The 19,923-nt window shown below is 40.5% G+C and overlaps 1 protein-coding gene across 7 annotated transcripts; it reads left to right on the plus strand.

Moving 5' to 3' along the window:
* Positions 1-788: 788 nt before the first annotated feature.
* LOC146385005 (girdin-like) lies at positions 789-19,877 on the plus strand. 7 transcript variants are annotated; one of them, XM_084930527.1, is made up of 29 exons: positions 789-1,328; positions 1,409-1,500; positions 2,733-2,838; positions 4,900-4,969; positions 5,290-5,348; positions 5,434-5,517; positions 5,666-5,806; positions 5,968-6,146; positions 7,020-7,101; positions 7,781-7,939; positions 8,116-8,262; positions 8,409-8,553; positions 10,741-11,388; positions 11,482-11,687; positions 11,786-11,980; positions 12,653-12,783; positions 12,890-13,031; positions 13,108-13,281; positions 13,568-13,729; positions 13,869-14,146; positions 14,303-14,446; positions 14,559-14,745; positions 14,939-15,084; positions 15,272-15,364; positions 15,931-16,142; positions 16,802-16,882; positions 17,450-17,692; positions 17,873-17,938; positions 18,196-19,877. In XM_084930527.1, exons 1-29 carry the CDS (start codon positions 1,266-1,268, stop codon positions 19,278-19,280), a joined length of 5,520 nt encoding a protein of 1,839 aa, XP_084786653.1. In that variant the 5' UTR covers positions 789-1,265; the 3' UTR covers positions 19,281-19,877. The 7 variants fall into 7 exon arrangements, with proteins under 7 accessions (XP_084786653.1, XP_084786649.1, XP_084786648.1 ...); XM_084930523.1 differs by lacking the exon at positions 17,450-17,692 and having other exon boundaries at positions 8,391-8,553; positions 12,893-13,031; XM_084930522.1 differs by lacking the exon at positions 17,450-17,692 and having other exon boundaries at positions 790-1,328; positions 8,391-8,553.
* Positions 19,878-19,923: the final 46 nt, after the last annotated feature.

Consider the following 19,923-nt stretch of genomic DNA (forward strand, 5'->3'; position numbering starts at 1 on the left):
ATATCAATATCATTCAGGGTTATTGTGACACTCTTAACATAAACACAACTTTACGATTTTAAATGTATAAACTGTCATTTGTAGCAATGGGAATTGCATTTACCCATGTGTTCCGCCCGGAGTCTTGAGAGTGTAACACTGGAAGGTGAGAAGTAGACTCATGACTGTTTATTAAGAGTTTAAAATAAGTTGACCTCGGACGAGGGAAAGTTCAACCGAGCATCTTGTGGAGTTTATAGAGAGAACAAGATGAAACATAATTTATCTAGAAATTGTGCACAAAAAATGTATAACTTAAACACGAGGTGGTGCTGTTACACCATTATGGTCTTTTGCGTGCCAAAGTTTTGTACTGTGAGTTTATTTTGGAGGTATTCTGATGTATTCAGATGTAAGAACCTCAACGACGTCTCTGATATGTTACTAGATTAGTCTAGCAACCTTTTGAATTCAGATTAACGCTTTTAGTGATTGCTGTGCTTTCTGGGTTGGACTGTGTCTTTCTGTATAAAATTACCGGTGGGCTGCATTTTCTTTTTGGGGGAGTAGGGGGATTTAATAGCTCTACTTAGCATCTACGAGCAATGCTAAGTGGCTACAGCTGAAGTGGATGTATCAGCAGCAGCAGCAGCCTTACTTCTGCTGCCCGGTGGAAAAGAGGCTACTGCTGCTGCTGCTGATAGGGAGGGGTGGGGGCGCTATCACCATGGTAACAGATTAAAGGCAAAGCTATTTCGGCGTTTCTGCTGCAGTAACTTCAAAATATGAACCCAAGAGAAAATTTTTGTTTTCTAGAGTTAAATTATATTAGGGAGGTGATATTTCTATTTGGCTCAAATGCCACTTTTTCAAACTTCTTTGCTCCTTTAAACATCCCTAATACAGCAGTGCCAACTCTTTCAGTGCGACGAGCAGAGAGCAGGAGGGGGGAGGAGGAGGAGGATTGACAGCAGATGCCTTTGCAGCAGAGGACCAGAGAGGATGTATGTCCGTGTGTGCTGTTCCGGGACAAAATCCGCACATGTTTAAACGTTCACTTATCGAAATTTAAACCGCGAGATTTTACGAGTTTGTGAGAGAAAGCAAAGACAATTCAAGGCGCAGTGTCAGAGGGAATTCTTCTCTAAAGAAGATGGACGGGACGACCTGAATAGACGATTGGATCACTTCATTTAAAATATGTATTTCGTGCTATCGTTTTTTTTTTCTTGATTAAATCAACTTGGATGTTCTATTGAGACCAGTCACTCAAAGCCTAGCTAACGATGGAGAGTGGAGTTTTTCTGCCCTGTCTGGATCAGTTCATGCTGAGCCCACTTGTCACTTGGGTAAGTGATGTACGATGCTCTGGTCTCCTCACAGATACTGTGATATCGACCTCAAATCCCATATTCTCTTTGCTGTTTAGGTGAGGACATTTGTGCCAAATGATGGGGGCATGCACTTGGATTTTTCTGAACTGCTGGATGGAGTCTTTCTAAACGACATAATGACCCAAATGTAAGTAATTTTATCGCAGTTTGAGCCTCCTGTTCATTTATCTGATTTTCAATCTAAGTTGTGTCAAGATAAATTCAGATTTTTGGCTGACTGTGCTCAATAAAGAATCTTTTTTTTTTTTGCTGATTTCTGATCCTCTTGCTTCGTGGTGTAGCATCCACTGATACTGTATGAAGCATCTGCTAACATTCTTATCCAGGGATCAACAGTACCAGCTTTGTTACTCTGCAGTAATAAAGGGGATCTTTGTAGTCAGCTGCAGACTTCCTCATTACTGACAGGTCCGGGTGTCTGACATAAATGTTAGAATTAGCATAAAAGTTACCCAGAGATGTACGGCTTGAGACAGACCAGACTGAAGGCAAGAGATTAACCAAAACATGAGAGACCTCATCCATACTGGCAAGATGCTACTTAAGAGATTATGATAGTTTTGCCTTATGTTCTGAGGGAATTACCCTCGTCCTTAGCAAACACTACCAAACCAGTGTGTTAAGCCTTCATGTGCAAGTTAAATGACACTTCAGAGATTGATAGATGACTCCTAACTAAAACTGAAGCACTCCAAAGAAAGAGGAAAAAAACTATGATCGAGTGCACTTGTGGATAATGCTCTTTAGCCATTGCAAATCTATAGTATCCATTCACCCCAATTATCTCCCCAGGGTCACAATAACCAGTTCTACATGAAAAAAAAAAGTTGCACTGAAGGGAGGGGAAGAGGCGGGATAATCTCCTGGATTGGGAAGACCCTTTGGGATTAGGGCCTGGTGTTTAGTGCCACTGGGACACAGATGGGAGGGAGAAAGAGTACAGAAACAGGACAAACAGCACACAGAGGGAGACTCGGCAGCTCAGCATTATATTTGTGTCTGTTTCAATAATTATGACTGACTCTTCTTTTACACTTCTTTTTAATCATCGTATATAAAGCATATATATATGTTTCACTTTCTCAGTAATGAAATCTTACCTCTATAACAACCTATAACAACATCAAGCTTTAGAAACACAACACAACAAAACAAAACTCCAGTTTGTTGGCAGGAAGGAATGATGTCACACAGGCTAAAGTTGGGAATGAATAGGGATCTTGTGAATGTTTCCGAGTCAAGATTTCTATCAGTTGCGGCTTCTTCTTATCCAAACATGTTAATTATGTTTGACTTCTTGTTGGTTGGTTTGAAAATGGCAGTAAAGTCAAGTAAAACACTTTTATGTTACATTTTCAGAAATCCTTCAGCTTCATCTCAGGGTGCAAAGAAAATGAGCAAGGATCCAAGTCAGAGGATCCAGAACCTGAACTTTCTCGTGCAGCAGATCAAGACATTTTACCTGGTGAGTTCCCTTTTTTTTTTTTAGAGATACAGCAGCAGCTAAGCTTTCAATCTCCCTTAACATCAGATTATAATATAGTCTGGGTTTACTTTAACTTCAACATACTGGATGACTTAGCAGATCAACTAGTTCTTCTTAAGATGCATGGCCTAAATTTCAGTCATGTGAACATCTGTGTAATCGGCACAGGAACGGCATTAGAGCACAGCCAGAGCCAGAGTAAAGCTGCAGTCAGAGTCACAGACAGAGCTTTAGACTTAAGTATAAAGTTGCAAAATTCATGGGCAGACACCAGCGGTGTTAAAATCTTGGATTTTCTGTCTGTGTCAGAGTAATTAAGCACAATTTAACCCTTGAAATCAGTCAGAATCACCAGAGAAGCGATTTCACTGAGAACAGGAGAATGAATTGATTATCTTAAGGAAAAGATAGTTTTTTGCTCGTTACCACACAAATGAAACCACAGTAGCAGTATTTCTACTGTAGTTGCTTTTTGAAAACATACAGTTATGTCTGCTAGTTATGTTGTTAATAGTACTTCTGCACACCAACACAATGCATTTTAAATCAAAGAGTCAACATTCAATGAAGTTCAGACTTTCATCTTTAATTCAAGAAATCAAAAAAATGCATTAATTGTTTAGGAATTATACACAATTGTATACAGATCGTCTATTTTTATACTAATGTTAGAGGCTGAAAAGTAACAGAACAATTGACAAACTCAGTAATGAGGTCCAAAGGGACGTCCATGCAAGTGAAGATAATCTTTAGACTGAAAAACTAGAATCAATCTGTCAGAAACTTTAACAGTGGACAAATTATTCTTTAAAAAAGGGTGCATTCTGAACTATACTGGGCTATGATCTCTACTCTGATGTAGCTAAATGCTGCAAAACTGATTGAACAGCAATTCACAGCATAAATCGATAGTGACCCAAACACACTGTAATAGCAAACCAAGAGTTTATCAAGGCAGAGAAGTGGGATATTCTTCAATAGCCAAATCAGTTATCTTATCTTATTTAGAACAATCCTTATGTATTTAAAATGATGTCAGTTTGTCCACTTACTTTTGAAACTTTGAAAATGAGGAACTATGTATAAAAATGTCTGCAGTTCAGTTAATGCTATACTTACGTTAAACTCATCGAGTTAAAGCTGAAACTCTGCACTCTACTTCTCTATACAGTAACGTTACACAAACAGCTATATTACACAAACTGTGTCACTATCCAAAGACTTCAGGACCTAACTGTACACATTTTAAGCTGTTTGTCCCCAGTGAATGGAAACAGAGACAGTTTGAGATAAACTGCAGCTTGCCATGTTTATTTTTGCATTAAAATTATTATTAGTAAGGCACTGTAGATCTAGGGCATCTAGAAGTGTTGCAGTCTATTTTTGGTTATTTTCATTCCCTAAGATCAGTTAAAAGACTTGACCGCTCCACTGGTTTAACTGGAACTTTCAGCTAAATGTCAGTGTGTGAACATGGTTCAAAGTTACAAGCCTAACATGTTTAGTATGTATGACGCTGTCTACAATTACAACATGAGTATAGCATCTAGCTTGCTGTCATTTAATAATTTGTGCTAAACAAATAGTGCAGCTGCAGCTGTTTGAATTAGTGTATTTTTGTTTGATTTTGACCTAATGGAGCTAAAGCTTACATTAAGGAGATGCAGTGATTCAATATGAAAGAGACAGAATAATAACAAATGCAGTTTCTATAGAGGAGCTTTCGCATAAGGTTCAAAAAGAAAGGATGATGGGAAACTTAGGCAGGGACAAGGCTGCACCGAGCAGTTTTACAGAATTTCACCACGGCACCAGGGAAACTGGCTCTGTCATTTACCCATTCAGAGCACTCACCATTTGTTGGCAGTGTTTCTATACATGCATTTGAGCAGGTCCTATGTGCTGTACATACATACTTCTCCATCTATTCAAACACTTTGGCTAGAATGCAAGAAGTGTTTTGTCCTTGTTTCACTTTAGCCCAAATGTGGGGTTTTTCTCTAACCATCTCTCTTCTCTTTTCTGTCTCTTCTTTTGTAGGATAATCTGAGACAATTAATCATGACTCCTTTGCCAAATGTGTTGCTGCTTGGCAGGACTCCTTACTGTGGTATGCTCTTTAAAACGATTATACATTCCCAATATGCACCGCTTGATTTTCAGTGGTCAGTGATTTCTGAATAGTTAACAATGAAAACCTTTGAGTCTGTAAAATGAAACAGACTCTTTTCAGCTCCTTCCGATAACATTTTAATTCAATTGCACACCGCTATCAGTCTGATAGCCGCACTAACTTCTGATGGCAATGCTTCGGCAAGTGATGACCCAAATACACCAACCAGCGCTGCGTTCAGTTTAAATCCGTGACAGCAGTCCTACTTCGATCCAGTGGGTTTGTTTTCCAATAATTCAATTTCTTTACTCTCATAGAACAAAGCCTGGATGAAATGAGGAAACTTTTGCTATTACTACTGGGATGTGCAGTTCAGGTAAATACTGAGTGATTCATATTTAAAAATGATGTTTATGTTTTAAGTTTCTGGGTCAGATTTGTGCATTTTTGCATTTTTACAGTGTGAGAAGAAAGAGGAGTACATTGAGAGAATCCAGACACTTGACTTTGAGACAAAAGCAGCAATAGCTGCTCATATTCAGGAGGTATTTGACTTTATATGACATATGCTTTGAATGCTACAGCGTTTTTTTACAGGTAATCATTTGTTTTTGTGCAGTTGTTTGTGTAGTTGCTGTGTTTTGTATTATTCTTTCGTCAACTACGCTGATTGTCATGTCCCGTGTTTAACAGTTGACTCACAGTCAAGACAATGTGCTGGATCTGCAGTGGTTGGAGTCTAGTGAGCTGCACCCCGATGACATGGAGGCAGCAGTAAGGAACATGACCACACACCTCCGACACCTGCTGGATCAGAGGGATACCCATCTGGAGGTACTTAATTTTCATATTTACAAACAGTATTAGCTACATATTTTTATAGGAACAATGAATATTATTTTATTAAGATGCTTTTCATTTTAGACTGAGCTCAGATATTGCACACTCATCACTAATGTTCAACCTGTAGTATTAATCCTGCTTCCTATCTGCAGACTATAGCAGAGCTAATGCAGGAGAAAGAGGGTGTGGTAAGTTTGCTCAGTAGCCCCTCCAGCCCACAGTCTGCCAGCTACTCTCCTACAATTCAGCAGCAGCAGGTGGGGACCCAGCAACACCTTGCAGTCGAACTGGCTGACTCCAAGGCAAAGATCAGACGACTTAGACAAGAACTGTAAGTATGTGATAGGTGGAAAAAATAATTGTTTTCTTTGTTTGTTGACTAAAATTAGCTTAAAAAGTTAAGATATATTTTACACTAACTGGAGATCAGAACATTTTCATATGAAAGTTACTATATAGATTGGATCAACGTTAAAAAACTAATACAAAAGAGGTTGTAGTAAGTTGGCATTTTTGTAGCACTTTTCTGCCCAGATTTATTTCATCTGTTGTCCCCTTCATGTCACCAAAATGTTTGCAGAGTAAAGTGTTTGCTTTTCTCCCACATTAAAAGATTATTAGGTTAAGCATTGTGGAGTTCCTCCTAACGGTGCTGATTGGTAAATGGGTTTCCTCTGTGTAACTGCCAGTAGGGAATAAATAGGAGGCAGAGAGAGAGAGAGAGAGAGAGTACAGGATAAGAGATGCCCTGCAGAGTTTGGCCCACATTACTGCCTGCTTGGCAGGTTCAATGCCTATGCACTACCAATGACCCATATTTGCTCTGCATATCTGCAGATACTGCACACACGAACACACGCACGCTAAAGCTGATCCAATCAAGATCTCAGTTCCATCATTGCTGTCCATCCCATCAGGCTCACATACTGTTCAGAAACACAATGTCACATAAAGCCATGCTCTGATTTTTTTTTGAATGGCCTTAGACTTTTTTATATAAGAAAATGAACACACTTTTTTTGTCATCAGCATGTGGGAAGGAAAGAAATGGAGCTTAACAGCTAATGTTTGATCCATTTTGTTAGAATTGCTTATATTTCTGTTATGCTTACTTATTATTTAAACATTTTCAATTCGTGTTTAAAATGTAGTGCATGCTAACCTCCCAACTTTATGTCTCTCTGTGATCCACACCTGACACCAGAGAGGAGAAGAGTGAACAAATGCTGGACTGCAGACATGAGTTGGAGAACATGGAGGCTGAGCTGAAGAGAATCCAGCAGGAGGTCTGAAGTCAAAGAACACGTTGAAAAAAATAAAAATAAAAAAATCACAGCTAATGGTGACAAACAGTAACCTCCTGACCTCTCTGCAGCTTATGCAGATTATTGAATGCTGTACTTTGCTGCAGCTCCGTGCTTAATAACTACTAACTTAAACCTCTGAACACTGACTCAGATGTACAGCTAAAGCCCCTGTGGATTTGTCTGCTCGGGAAATCTCAATTTGCATTTGTGGCTTAGATGGTCACACTAGTTAACATGGTTCATATATTTATAACAATTAAATATTTAGCCATTTTTGTCTAGTGGAATGGAAAAAGTTATTATATCACCTTAAATTCTATATTGTTGTGAAACACTTAATCATGATCTTTGTCTCTAAAGGTTCTTTATAAATAACATTTTACTTACTTACTTATATGTGCCTTGGCTTTCCCTGATAAAGTTATCACATGACAACAGATTGGATGTTCACGTCTTACCATACCAAAAACACACAAATCTACCATTCGTGTTTCCAACTAAACTAAGTCGGTGTTCTCTGCTGTTTTAGCTATTTGATGTTGAACTGATGTTTGATGATGAACTTTAGAGTTTATGGCAGAAATTTCTGACTATAAAAAGCTGTATCAAGCTTAAGACGTTTTTGTTATAAATCATTCTTTTCTCTTAACTTTACCAGAATTCCCAGTTGCTTCTGGATGCACGCACAGCCCGCACTTACCGTGATGAACTGGATGCCCTGAGAGAGAGAGCCATCAAGGCGGACAAGCTGGAGAGTGAAGTGGGACGCTACAGGGAGCAACTGCACAAGATGGAGTTCTACAAAGCCAAAGTGGAGGTTGAGGCAGAATAAATACATGTAGAACATACATACATACATACATTACAAACATACAATAGACTTTTAATTAACTATTGTAGTGAAAGATTCAAATAAAGAGAAATATGATGATTGGGTGGGATTCAGTGTGGTTTAGTATTTAAGGTGAATTTAAATATTTTTTCATGTTTCAGGAGTTAAAGGAGGATAATAGGGTACTCCAGGAGACTAAAGAGGTTTTGGAGGATCAACTGGAAGGCTGGAGGGCACGCTCAGATAAAATCCACCAGCTGGAGAAACACAATCTGCTGTTGAAGGCCCAGGTCCATGACATGGAACAGGTAAGACATCTCCACAGAGTTTACCAGAAATATCATTTAAAATATCTGGAAGGTTAGATTTCATCTTTAATGTTCATCTAGCTTGTTCACCACCTGGACAGGTAGCGCTCTTATACCACCGCTTATAGTTTGGGTTTTCACTTAAGGAGAGGGAGGCAGATCGGAGGCGCATTGAGGAATTGCAAACGGACAACTTGGCTTTGTGTTTGGCACAGAGGAGGAGTATGGAGGAGTCCCAGCACCTAGGCTGGGAGTTAGAGCAACTCTCCAAGACCACAGAAAGCTCCCAGGGTAAGAGTGGGTGTAAAGAAGGAATAATGAGAGCTTAAGCTAATCTACAATATATTGCCAAAAGTATTCACTTACCCATCCAAATCACTGAATTCAAGTAGTGTGCAGAGGTGACCAACTTTCTGCAGAGTCCGTCACTACAGACCTCCAAACTTCATGTGGTCTTCAGATTAGCTCAAGAACTGTGTGTAGATAACTTCATGGAATGGGTTTCCATGGTTGGAGAGCTGTATCCAAGCCTTACATCTCCAAGTGCAATGCAAAGCATTGGATACAGCGGTATAAAGCATGCCCCACTGGACTCTGGAGTGATGCATCACACTTCCCCATCTGCCAATCCAATGGATAAATCTAGGTTTTGTAGTTTTCCAGGAGAATATTACTTTTATGACTATATTATCCCAAGTGTAAAGTTTGGTGGAGGATGGATTATGGCATGGGATTGCTTTTCAGTTGGGCTCGACCCTGTCACGGCTGCGTAGCCGGTGTGGCACAAAAGCAGACATGGGAGAGTAAACTCAGTGTATCAAAAGGCGAGCCATTTATTTGGCTGACAATACATAAACATAAAACAAGGCAAAGCGAGCTGGGGAAAAAAACTAAACTGAAACCTAAACGGTGAATAAACTAAGATTAACTATGAAAACTGTGAACATTAACGTGAATCTGAAAAGGTGCATGCAGAACTATAACGTGAAAAAAACAATGAACAAGCATCTGATCAGAAAGCATGAACTCAACCTGAAACCCAGAGTGACGTAATACAAGACAAACAGACGACCTGACACTGAACTGTGGAAAGAGGACTTAAATACACAGAAGGGTAATGAGGGAAGTAGAAACACCTGGGGAAACACAGCTAACACAAATGAACCTGACCCCACAGGGAAAACTAAACTAAACACACTGAACATGGAAACACAAGACTTTCAAAATAAAACAGGAAACATGGAGAGACTTAGACATGATAACACAAGCTTGACACTTCAAAACAGAGACAAAAAAATGCATGACAGACTGACACAGAAGACAGGAAAAGACTCAAACCAGGAGACATAGATAAAGCAAAAACTAGAATAAACTCAACTATATCCTATCCTAAGGGGTGGGCAATTCCAGGCCTCAAGGGCCGGTGTCCTGCGGGTTTTAGATCTCACCTTGGGTCAGCACACCTGAATCACACGATTAGTTCGTTACCAGGCCTCTGGAGAACTTCAGGACACATTGAGGAGCTAATTTAGCCATTTAAATCAGCTGTGTTGGTTCAAGAACACATCTAAAACCTGCAGGGGCCTGGAGTTGCCCACCCCTGTCCTAACTAATAATAGCAACACAAGAACTTAACATATTTCCAATATAACATAAGGCACCAATAATACAAAATAAACTCAAAATGTCAGGTTACAGACCCAGCCCCTGACAGACCCCTTACTTGCAGTGAAAAGAATGAAGACATTTTGGACAATTTAATGCTCCTAATGTATAGGAATAGTTTGAAGATAGCCCAGTGCACTCAGATGAGCAGTGCACAAAGTCCTAAAAGAAATGGATCAGCAGGTTTGGCCTGAAAGAACTTGACTGGCCTGCACAGAGTCCTGAGACTACAAGCCAGGTATTCTCGTCCAACATCATGTCCAACCTCAGAAATGCGCTTCTGGATGAATGGTCAAAATGTTCCATAAACACACACCTAAACCTGGTGGAAAGGCTTCCCAGAAAAATGTGAAGCTGTTATTTCAGGAAAGGATGGGCCGACATCATATTAAACCCTGCGAGTTAAGAATGCTGTGTCATTCAAGTTCATATGCGTGACTTCTTTTTGGCAATATAGTGTACTTTCCAGTGAGAGTAGATAAGGATAAGTTATGTAAAGGTGTGCATGCATTATTGTGCCATCTCTTAAATAAGTTATTTACTTGAAATACTCAACAATCAGGCTTAAGATGTGACTTTTATTGTCTTTGTTAAATGAATCTCTGTTACAAAAAGTGGATCAGAGGCATGTCTGTACATATGAGTGGTGCTTCTACTGATACCAAACTTATTTTTAATGATATTTTTGTAAATAGCAGCATTGCAGAATGTGAAAGTGACCAGTTAATAACATTCCTAGAAAAGTGAGCTATTTTCATTTGTTTCTCTCAAAATTCTTGCAAACTAACTGTGTGTTTGTGTTTTTGTCAAAAGGCCAGCAGACCCTGAGTGAGGAGGTCAGTGAGAGGGCCTGCAGTCGATTGCTGAAACTGGAGAAAGAGAACAAACATCTCCTGAAGATCATAGAGGAGCTCAGAGCTTCTGTTAATAACATCACACAAACCAAACATAGCCACCTGGCAATGTGTAGTAACAACTGTACCTCATCAACAGACGAGTCCTCAGTGTTGCAGACCTCCTGCTCAAATGCTAAAAATCACTCTAATGGAGTCTCCCTCAGTATTGTAACAGAGTCGATGCTAAATGGGGATTTAAGCTGCCATCAGCAGCTAGACACCGAGGAGTTGGAGCGGGTCCAGAGTGTGAACCATCTCACAGATAATCCAGAGCGTAATATCCAGGAGAAAGGACAGCTAGAGGATGGAGACAGTGGAGACCATTTCAAAGAAAGGATGTCTGATTTGGAAGTCTTAGAAAACAATCACAATAGGCGCCATTATTTTGTGAGGTCACATGATCAGTCGCCTGGCTCAAAGAACAGCAGTCCCCGCCATGAAAGCATCTTCACAGGTCTGCCAACACGCTCCTCCTATGCCAGCAAGCACACACAGCGGCTAGAGGCCAAGTGCAGGGCCCTGGACACAATAAATCAGCATCTACAAACTTCACTTGACAACACTGGTAGGTCCCATAGAAAATAAGCAGTGTTTTTGTACTTATATAGCAAAACATTTTCAGATTAATTTATTTCTTCTGTCATTCTCCATGTTCAAGACCGAAAGGTTCAGCGTCTAGAGGCAGAGGTTGAGGAGCTGGAAGCAGAGAATCAGAGCCTGCAGGCCTCTTTAGAGGAACTTCGCATCTCTGCACGACGCCTGGAGCAGTTAGAAACAGAAAAGCAGACCCTGGAGCATGAAACAACTGCCCTGGAGAGAGACAAGAGGCAGCTAGAGAAAGAGAATCGACGACTCCGGCAACAGGTAGACAATTTTTTTTTTTTTTAAATAAAGATATCAGTTTTCTAGCGTTAGATAATGTTTGGAAACCTTATCGACTGTTCTACTTTCCTGTATTTCAGGCTGAAATCCAAGAAGCCAAATTAGACAGCAGTAATGTTTGTAAGGCTAGCTTGGAAAGGGAGATGCGTTTTCTTGTAAAGGAAGTGGACGGATTAAGGGAAACTGCTGAGAGGGTCAAAGGCCTGGAGAGAGACAACAGAGAACTGACCAAGCAGGCTGCTATCGACCAGAGAACCCTGGCAACCCTCAGAGAAGTGAGGACTGACTGGATGCATAACATGACCTACAGCGTTTAATACATTTATTAGACTGTCACCCAATCTAAGGTTTATGCCAAAGCTGGCCTAACCGTACTGGTAATTACTTAAATGATTTTATTTTGTGTTTCTGTAATCATTAATACACCAGAAACACAAGCTTTTTATATCAACATTACATTTTTAACACTAAAATAAAAATATTGTTGTTATTCATGAATTTTCAAATTTACAGTTTTACTAAAAATACTGAAAAAATAGTAAAGAACATCATTATGTTTTGATTAAGATCCCAAATTTTAATTGTTTACTTGCAGTAAAAATTGTCTACTTTGCTGGCTCAAATTTAGGTATAAACACATGAATTCATTTTGTTATTTACCTAATAAATAACAATATAATTTTTAGTTTTACACAAGCTTTTGACAGATTTCTAAAATATTCATATTTTCTTTATTTTTTATGAGTGGTGGTCTAATAAATGTGTTAAGCACCTTAACCTTTAGTGGCAGTCTTCATATAACTACTTCAGGCCAACTAAATGGCATTGCCATCCCTTACATAATTTCCTTAGGGATTAATAAAGTATTCTGATTTTGATTCTGATTAAGCAATACTGCTATTATGGAAACCTGTTTGTTTTATTTGAAATGTATTGTCTATCTTTAGGAGCTAGTTAGCGAGAAGCTGAGAACCCAGCAAAGAGACAATGAACTTGAGAGGCTTTCCCATGAGCTGGAAATGAAGGTCCTGAACCAGGAGAGTGCACATCAGGCTGAACAAGAGAGACCAGATAACAGGTCTGTGCATACTCTTTGGAGCTTTCTGTTCCCATCACGTAACTATTTAAGAGAATGTTATAACAAATGCAAAGTTTTATAACGCAAAATAATTTTATATACACAGCAGGTTCAAAATGCTTGAGTCTGAGCTGGAGACATCTCTGAAAAAGTCTCTGCAGATAAAAGACGACAAGTTGGCTTCTTTGGAGGCCCGTCTGCAGGAATCCTCCTCTCTGAATCAGCAGCTGCGCCAGGAACTAAAGAGTGTAAGGAATAAAGTTAAGCTTTCCAGACCTGTTAGTTTCTCTGGATCCACTTGAACGACTGTCTTCCATCACACAGGTGAAGCTGAGCTATGAAGCCCTGCAACAGAGGCAGGAGGAAGAGAGGACAACATCAGGTTCCACACCTCCAAGAGAAACTGGCAAGGCCATGAGTGAATGGCTACGTGAAAGTCAGGAAGCTACCAAAGAACTGCTGAAGCTAAAAGATCGCCTCATTGAAGTCGAGAGAAATGTAAGTGACATTGTGTGTGTGAGAGAGATTGGGCGAATGAGACTCGTAGTAAAAACTGCTTTGAGTGCTCAGTTAAAATAGAAAAGTGTCTGAATAAGTAGCAGTCCATTTACATTTCTGTAAACACATAAAGAAGAACATATAACACATAAAGCTGTACAATATTAAATTATATCATGGGTTCCTGTACACAGAGATTCCCTATTTTTGATAATGGCACACAAATTATCCTAAAGCTAATACCACGCTACAGTTTGTCATAATATCTTCCTGCTCTCTTATGCAGAATGCGACACTGGAGGCAGAACGCCAGGCTTTACAAGCCCAGCTAAAACAGCTGGAAAGTCAGTCTGACAGCCAGCAGGCTCAGCTCCTTGCCCTGCAGCGGCAGGCTGCCTCACTGCAGGAGAACAACACAGCATTGCAGACACACAATGCAACCCTGCAGGTGTCATTACAATACACACTAGTCTCTGTAACAGAATTCACATAAAAGCTTCTGTAATATCCTCTGGTAAGCTTCTGCTCTTGTAAACAGCATACACAAACTATTTATGTTACATTAATTCCTTGGTGTTTTTCTCCAGGTGGAAAAGTCAACACTGAATTCACAGAGCGCCTCCCTTATGGCCCAAAACACTCAGCTGCAGCAGCAGCAGTCTAAGGCAGAAAGTGAACGGGACAGTGCTATACATGAGCGTGAAGAGCTGCGTGGTGCTCAAGAGCAGCTGTTACGAGATCATGAGCGCCTGGCAGTCCTGCACGAGCGACAAGCCATGGAGTATGAGGCCCTGATGGGCAAGCACGGCTGTCTGAAAAATGCCCACCGCACACTGGAACTGGAGCATCGCACTCTTCAAGACAGGTAGGTCACAAGAGAGCTGTGGACGATGGTAAAAGTTTGCATACAAGTTCATTTAAACCACTTGTCTTAAGGATCATTCATATCTTTAATCTGAGCATTGCCAGTTAACCTAAACCCAAACATGAACTTCATATTCACGTTTGGATTGTTATTTAGATACAACAGCCTGTTGCAGCAACGTAGCAAATTAGAAGACCTGGAGAAAGCCCTCAAGGAGGAGCAGATGAGGATGGCTTTGGAGAAAGAACAGCACAGGACAACCGCTGCTGAGTGCTGCAGACTCCGTGATGAGAAAGACTGGTGAGAACGTGCATGCACACAAACCTACACACACAAATACACTCTAGAGCATGTATACATATGTGGATATATCAACAAAGGAAATTTTTCTCATGATACATAATTTTTTAAGGCTGAACCAGACATACCGCCAGCTTCTTAACGATAACGAGGCGCTGACATCGGATCACAAGCAGCTCAAGAGCCAGCTGAATGAGGCCAAGCTGGAGCACACGTGGCTAGAGGCAGACTTTTCGAAGCTCAAAAAGGACTATCAGCAGCTCGACATCACGTGCACAAAACTCACAAATCAGTGCGAGGTATGCTTTCAAATCCTGTGAACAATCCGATGGTTGCATTAAAAAAACAACTTTCAACCATTTTTTTCAAATGCTTAAGCAATTCAGAATTCCAAAGGGACTGAAACCTATCAAACCTATTTTCACAATTGCATATCAGTGCGACTTTTGATAGATGTTTATTTATAAGCATGCATGTTCATCTGACGCTTAGCTGCTGAGCCAGTTGAAGGGCAACCTCGAGGAAGAGAACCGCCACCTGCTCGCCCAGATTGAGACCCTGATGCTACAGAACCGGACTTTGCTGGAGCAGACTATGGAGAGCAAAGATCTCTTTCATGTTGAAGAACGCCAGTATATGTAAGTGCACAGGACAATAGTAAGTTTACCATGATCAAATCTTCATGCTATAGTATTTTGCTAATGGACTTAACAATGTTTGGTACCTGCAGACAACAAAACATATTGCTAATTAGGATATCAAAAATGCCCCTTTAGTGAAACCAAAATTCTATTGATGATTAACCTATATTCTCCCTCTTTTCAGTGACAAGCTTAATCATTTGAGGAGGCAGAAAGAGAAGCTGGAGGAAAAGATAATGGACCAATATAAGTTTTATGAGCCCTCGCCTCCTCGCAGGTAAGGGGACACCTTTAGTTTCATGTTTATGTTGATGAAACAAGTTTTATAACTTTTTACATAAATTCCAGTTCATAGAGACAGTTATTTGATCAATTAAGGCAATTTCATAGCATGGAACATGATTCATTTGTATGTAGTCATATTTCTGGCATGTGAATGCATAAGGATAAAGCAAAGTGAAATGTTCAGTGCATCATGGCAAGACCCTCAGCAGTCTGAGCCTATAGCTGCATAACTCAGGCTAGCTTCAGGCTCACCTGAGTCGCTCTTATACTAATTAGAGGATCCTCATACCTGAAGGCTCTGCCTCCTGTTCTACTTTTGGAAACCATTGGAACTGGAAGTAAGCCTGCACACTGAGAGTGAAGGTCTCTGTTGGGATACATCTGTAAGATATTCCTGAATGAACTTCAAGTATTGATTGTTTAATCTGATCACAAGCTTAATTCGATGGGTAAGTGGTGATGCTTAACCACCTCGATGCCCAGTGCATTTTCTGTGCAGACCACCCTCTGTGTTATATTATTTATTTGATTTCCCTTGAATTATCTGCTCTTCCACAGACGTGGGAACTGGATTACTTTGAAGCTGAAGAAGCTGATGAAATCCAATAGCCGCGAGCATGGGCCTGAACGCCCACCCACACCCACACACTCAGGCGTTCCTGAGCCTCAGCTCTCCTGTCACGACAACAGTTCTTTCATCAGCTCAAACGGCTCTGGAGGCTCAGCCTCCACATCAGCATGTGATGTCATCTCACCCCAACGTAACAGCAGTGAGTGTTTCCTTCTCAAATTCAAAAGATCATCATCAGAGCTGAAACATGCAGATCATACAGGTGCGTTCATGTAAGATCCAATTCACAGCCACTGTACAGAGATGCATGAGTGAAGTGATGGGCAAATCAGGTCCATGTACATCTACGTGTGAAGGACGCTCATCTTCCCAGAATTTGACAAAAAGCCATTTTCTGCCTTAAGATTTTCCATCAAGGTGCGAAAACTTAAATAAATATGTGTATTTTAAACTAAACCTGTTTCCACATCATTTATATATGCATTTTGGTAACTATACATATACCAACGGCACTGTGTGAACAAACTAGTTATCAGTAACTCAGAAAGAAAACTTACAGAAGCATACTTAGTGCATTAAAAATCAGAGTATGTTGTGTGTGTTTCATGTTCAAAGCATCATTCTTTCCAGTGCATGAGGTGTGTCAAGTTTCTTGAGGAATCCTCAGTATTTCTCCCCTTTGTCTTTCTCTTGTCTTTATATTTTTATTCACTCCTCCCAACACCCTCGGCTCTCTTTTCCCCTTGTCTTTGCCCTTCCTACTTCTCCCCTCTCTTTCTTTCCCCTTACTCTCTGCTGGCATCCACACCCTCCCTTCTATCTGTTCTGCGTGTCTCCCATGTGGTCACTCTTAAAAAGCCACTCTGAAAATGTTTCCCCGTATGAAGAACCGGCTGAAGGACAGAGACAAAGTCAAGTCCCTGTTTCGGCGTTCCATATGTAAGAAAGACTGTAGTCCGTTGTCTGGCTTCATCTTGCCCTTTTTACTCTCTTACTTCAGTAATTCCAACAGCTTTGTGCTTTATGCTTTTTTTAATGCTAGCATACCACTAACTCATATCTGATTTGTCATTGTCCCCAAGTTCTAAAATAACTGGGTAAAGTGTTAGCAGTGTGGACATCATTGGCAAACTCATTTCACCAGCCTAATTTAAAGTTATTTGTTATGATATTGCATGTTCTTGCAGATACAGCTTGCTGCAGGACTTATTTTCTAACAGAGTGGCTATATTTGGAACAGTGTGGGGTATTTTATTAGAACCACAGAGGTCAAAGAAATGCTGCATTGCAGGAAGAGACTTTTGTGGCAGTAGCTTTGTAATCCCAGGCTGCAGTGAAAGCGAAACAGATTGAGATTATAATGTAAAAGCTCCATCCTTTACATCTGTTTATATAGTGACCACACTACTGGAAAAAAAACCTCATAATCTTCACAGCCATTTCATCTTTCTGTTCCTTTACGTCATCCACATCCCACTTCTTCCATTCTTTCATCCAACAATGAAGCCCTGAGCAGCTTAGTCTGTCCCTCGCCCCCATTAGAGGTAAACTGCTTGCCTGACAGCTCAGTACAGCTGGAAGAGTCAGAAGCTGATGTGGAGGAAAGCAGGAAAGACCCACTGACCTCATCATTTACCGACTCCATCTTGTCCATCCTCCCCCTTCCTCATACCACCACTCTGCCATCTGTCCATCTCGACAGCACCACCACTGACATTGTTCCAGATGTTTCTGAGCTGTGGGCGACAGGTAGAGGCATCCATTAACCAGTGTTTGTTTTGTTTTTGTTTTTTCTTTTGTTAATTTTAATTGATTATATAGTAAAATAAAGTGCAGAGTAATTAAATTAAAACACTGTCACGCGCTGTTCTTGCCTAAGCATAGAAAAATGTCATTCACACAATAATTGTTTTATTTTTTGCCCCACAGATAAGCATTCAAATGACAGCAATTTACCATCTGGATTTGAGGACAATGATGAGCTGCAAAATCACGGTAAAACCTTTGGGATACTCATTTAGAGGATTCAACAAACATGCAGGAATTAAGACTAAATCCATCAAATTGCAATCATGACCTTGTTTCATATTAATCTCTATGTTGATCCTTAGTGCCAGCAACTGTTAAGTGCTGCTCCCTATTGGTCATTTAGCATATCAAGGTGAAAGAGCAGAGAGATGTTTTTTTAAAGTTTTTTAAAATGATTTTCATATAAATTTTAGCTCTGAAAAAACATTGTAATCTCTTTTCAGGGCTGAATTGCGCTGAGAGCAGGGCCCAAAGTGAGAGCAGTGTTGAGTTCAACCTGAGCCTGGAGAATGAGCCGTGGTCAAATGGAAGCAGCCCTGTCCAGCACCCTCCATCACGTCGTTCTTCCTCCTCCTCCTACCAACCACCCAGTGATGCCTCAACACCCCAGCACACAAAGCAGCAGCACAAAGAGAAAGCCTCTACCATGCCCACTGCTAACAGTAAGATTTCAGATATCCAATGTGAACCAAAACAGAGAGATCCTGTTCTGCCTCAGGACTTCTGGCTTAGAAGGGGCACAAAAAGTATTCGAAGAGGGTCAAGGGGGAAGATGACAAGGCGCGCATCAGATTCAGGAGGTACAGGCAAAATCAATCCAGGACTCAATGGGATGAATCCTAAACTGAGCACAAGCAAAGCTGAAACTACCAAAGCCTCTGCTTGTTCACCAATCACAGTGTTGTATGTTCAGGGCAAGTCATCCTCAATGTCTGGCTGCCTCAACTGCTTCTCTTCCCCGATGGGAAAAGAAGGGCGACTGAAAGGGCCGTGGTCTCCCAAAAGTCTCCCTCGCGCAAGCAGTGTCATTTCAACAGCAGAGGGCTCGTCCCGACGATCCAGTGTCAGCAGTGACTACAAGGTGATAGTCAAGACTGACCTGGTCCCTGTCCAGGTTTCAGAGTATTCAGAGAGCAATATTAAGGAAGAAGCAGCAAGCCCGAATCAACAACCAGAGCCAGAGATTAAGAACAGTGAGCCTGCGCCCATTCCTCCTGTCAAACCTCCAAGAGACCCAGCAGCTGTGCAGGAGCCACTTTTTGACTCCTCATTCACTTTCAAATCTGTCTTTTCCAATACAATCTTTGGTGATTCTGTGGTTACCACCACAACTAGTCTAGATGGGCTTGACACCAACCGAACCGTCCTCTGTCAAAATTCACCTCTGGATCAAACCTGTTCACGAGAAATCTCAAAATCTGTCGAAAACACACCGCAAACAGTTCTTAATATGGCAGATGAGCAGAGTCAAAATCCAGAGCATGCAGCTGGGCTGGAAGGGAAAGACGAGCAGCTCACAGTTGCATGAAAGCAGCCGTCACTGTCACATCACTGTACAATTAGTCACTCAAATAAAGCAGGTGGCTATGAAGCAATTATTCATCACAGCACACAAGGATTTTAAGCAATCAGTATGTTTGCACTGTATTACACTGGCTACCTAAGTACATAACTCCTATAAAAGTGTGTTCAATAAAAAGACATTCTGATATTTTTTTTACATTGCTTTAGTAATCAACCTGAGCAGCAGATCAAAAGTGTTACAGTATTATTTACACATTGGTTATTGTTTTGCACAAATGATGTTTGATTTCATTCAGTGATACGTAGATAGATCTCCTGTTTAACCTCTAATTAATTAGATTTGTGCGTGTCATTCAGACCTTAGCCATACTTGTAAATATATTCGTGTTTGCCAAAAATATTGTATTCATTTTTGTAACTTCTATTTATGTTCTGTTCCTCATACATGAGTTATAACTTATTATGCACTGCTTTTAGAGTCTCTTTTATTTTGTATTTGAATCTGAGGTGGGAAGTGTTGCTCATATGTAAGACGTGTGTATATCTTCTACCACGTGAACGCTATTTTCCCTTAAATAAAGAAACCTGTGCAAAATGTGAACATTTTTTGCTCGTCATTCTTTTGTAACCTGGGCCCGCCCCGTGTT

Source organism: Perissodus microlepis, chromosome 6 (assembly GCF_051167445.1).
Source record: "Perissodus microlepis isolate ML-2025 ecotype Zambia chromosome 6, ASM5116744v1, whole genome shotgun sequence".
NCBI classification, from domain to species: domain Eukaryota; kingdom Metazoa; phylum Chordata; class Actinopteri; order Cichliformes; family Cichlidae; genus Perissodus; species Perissodus microlepis.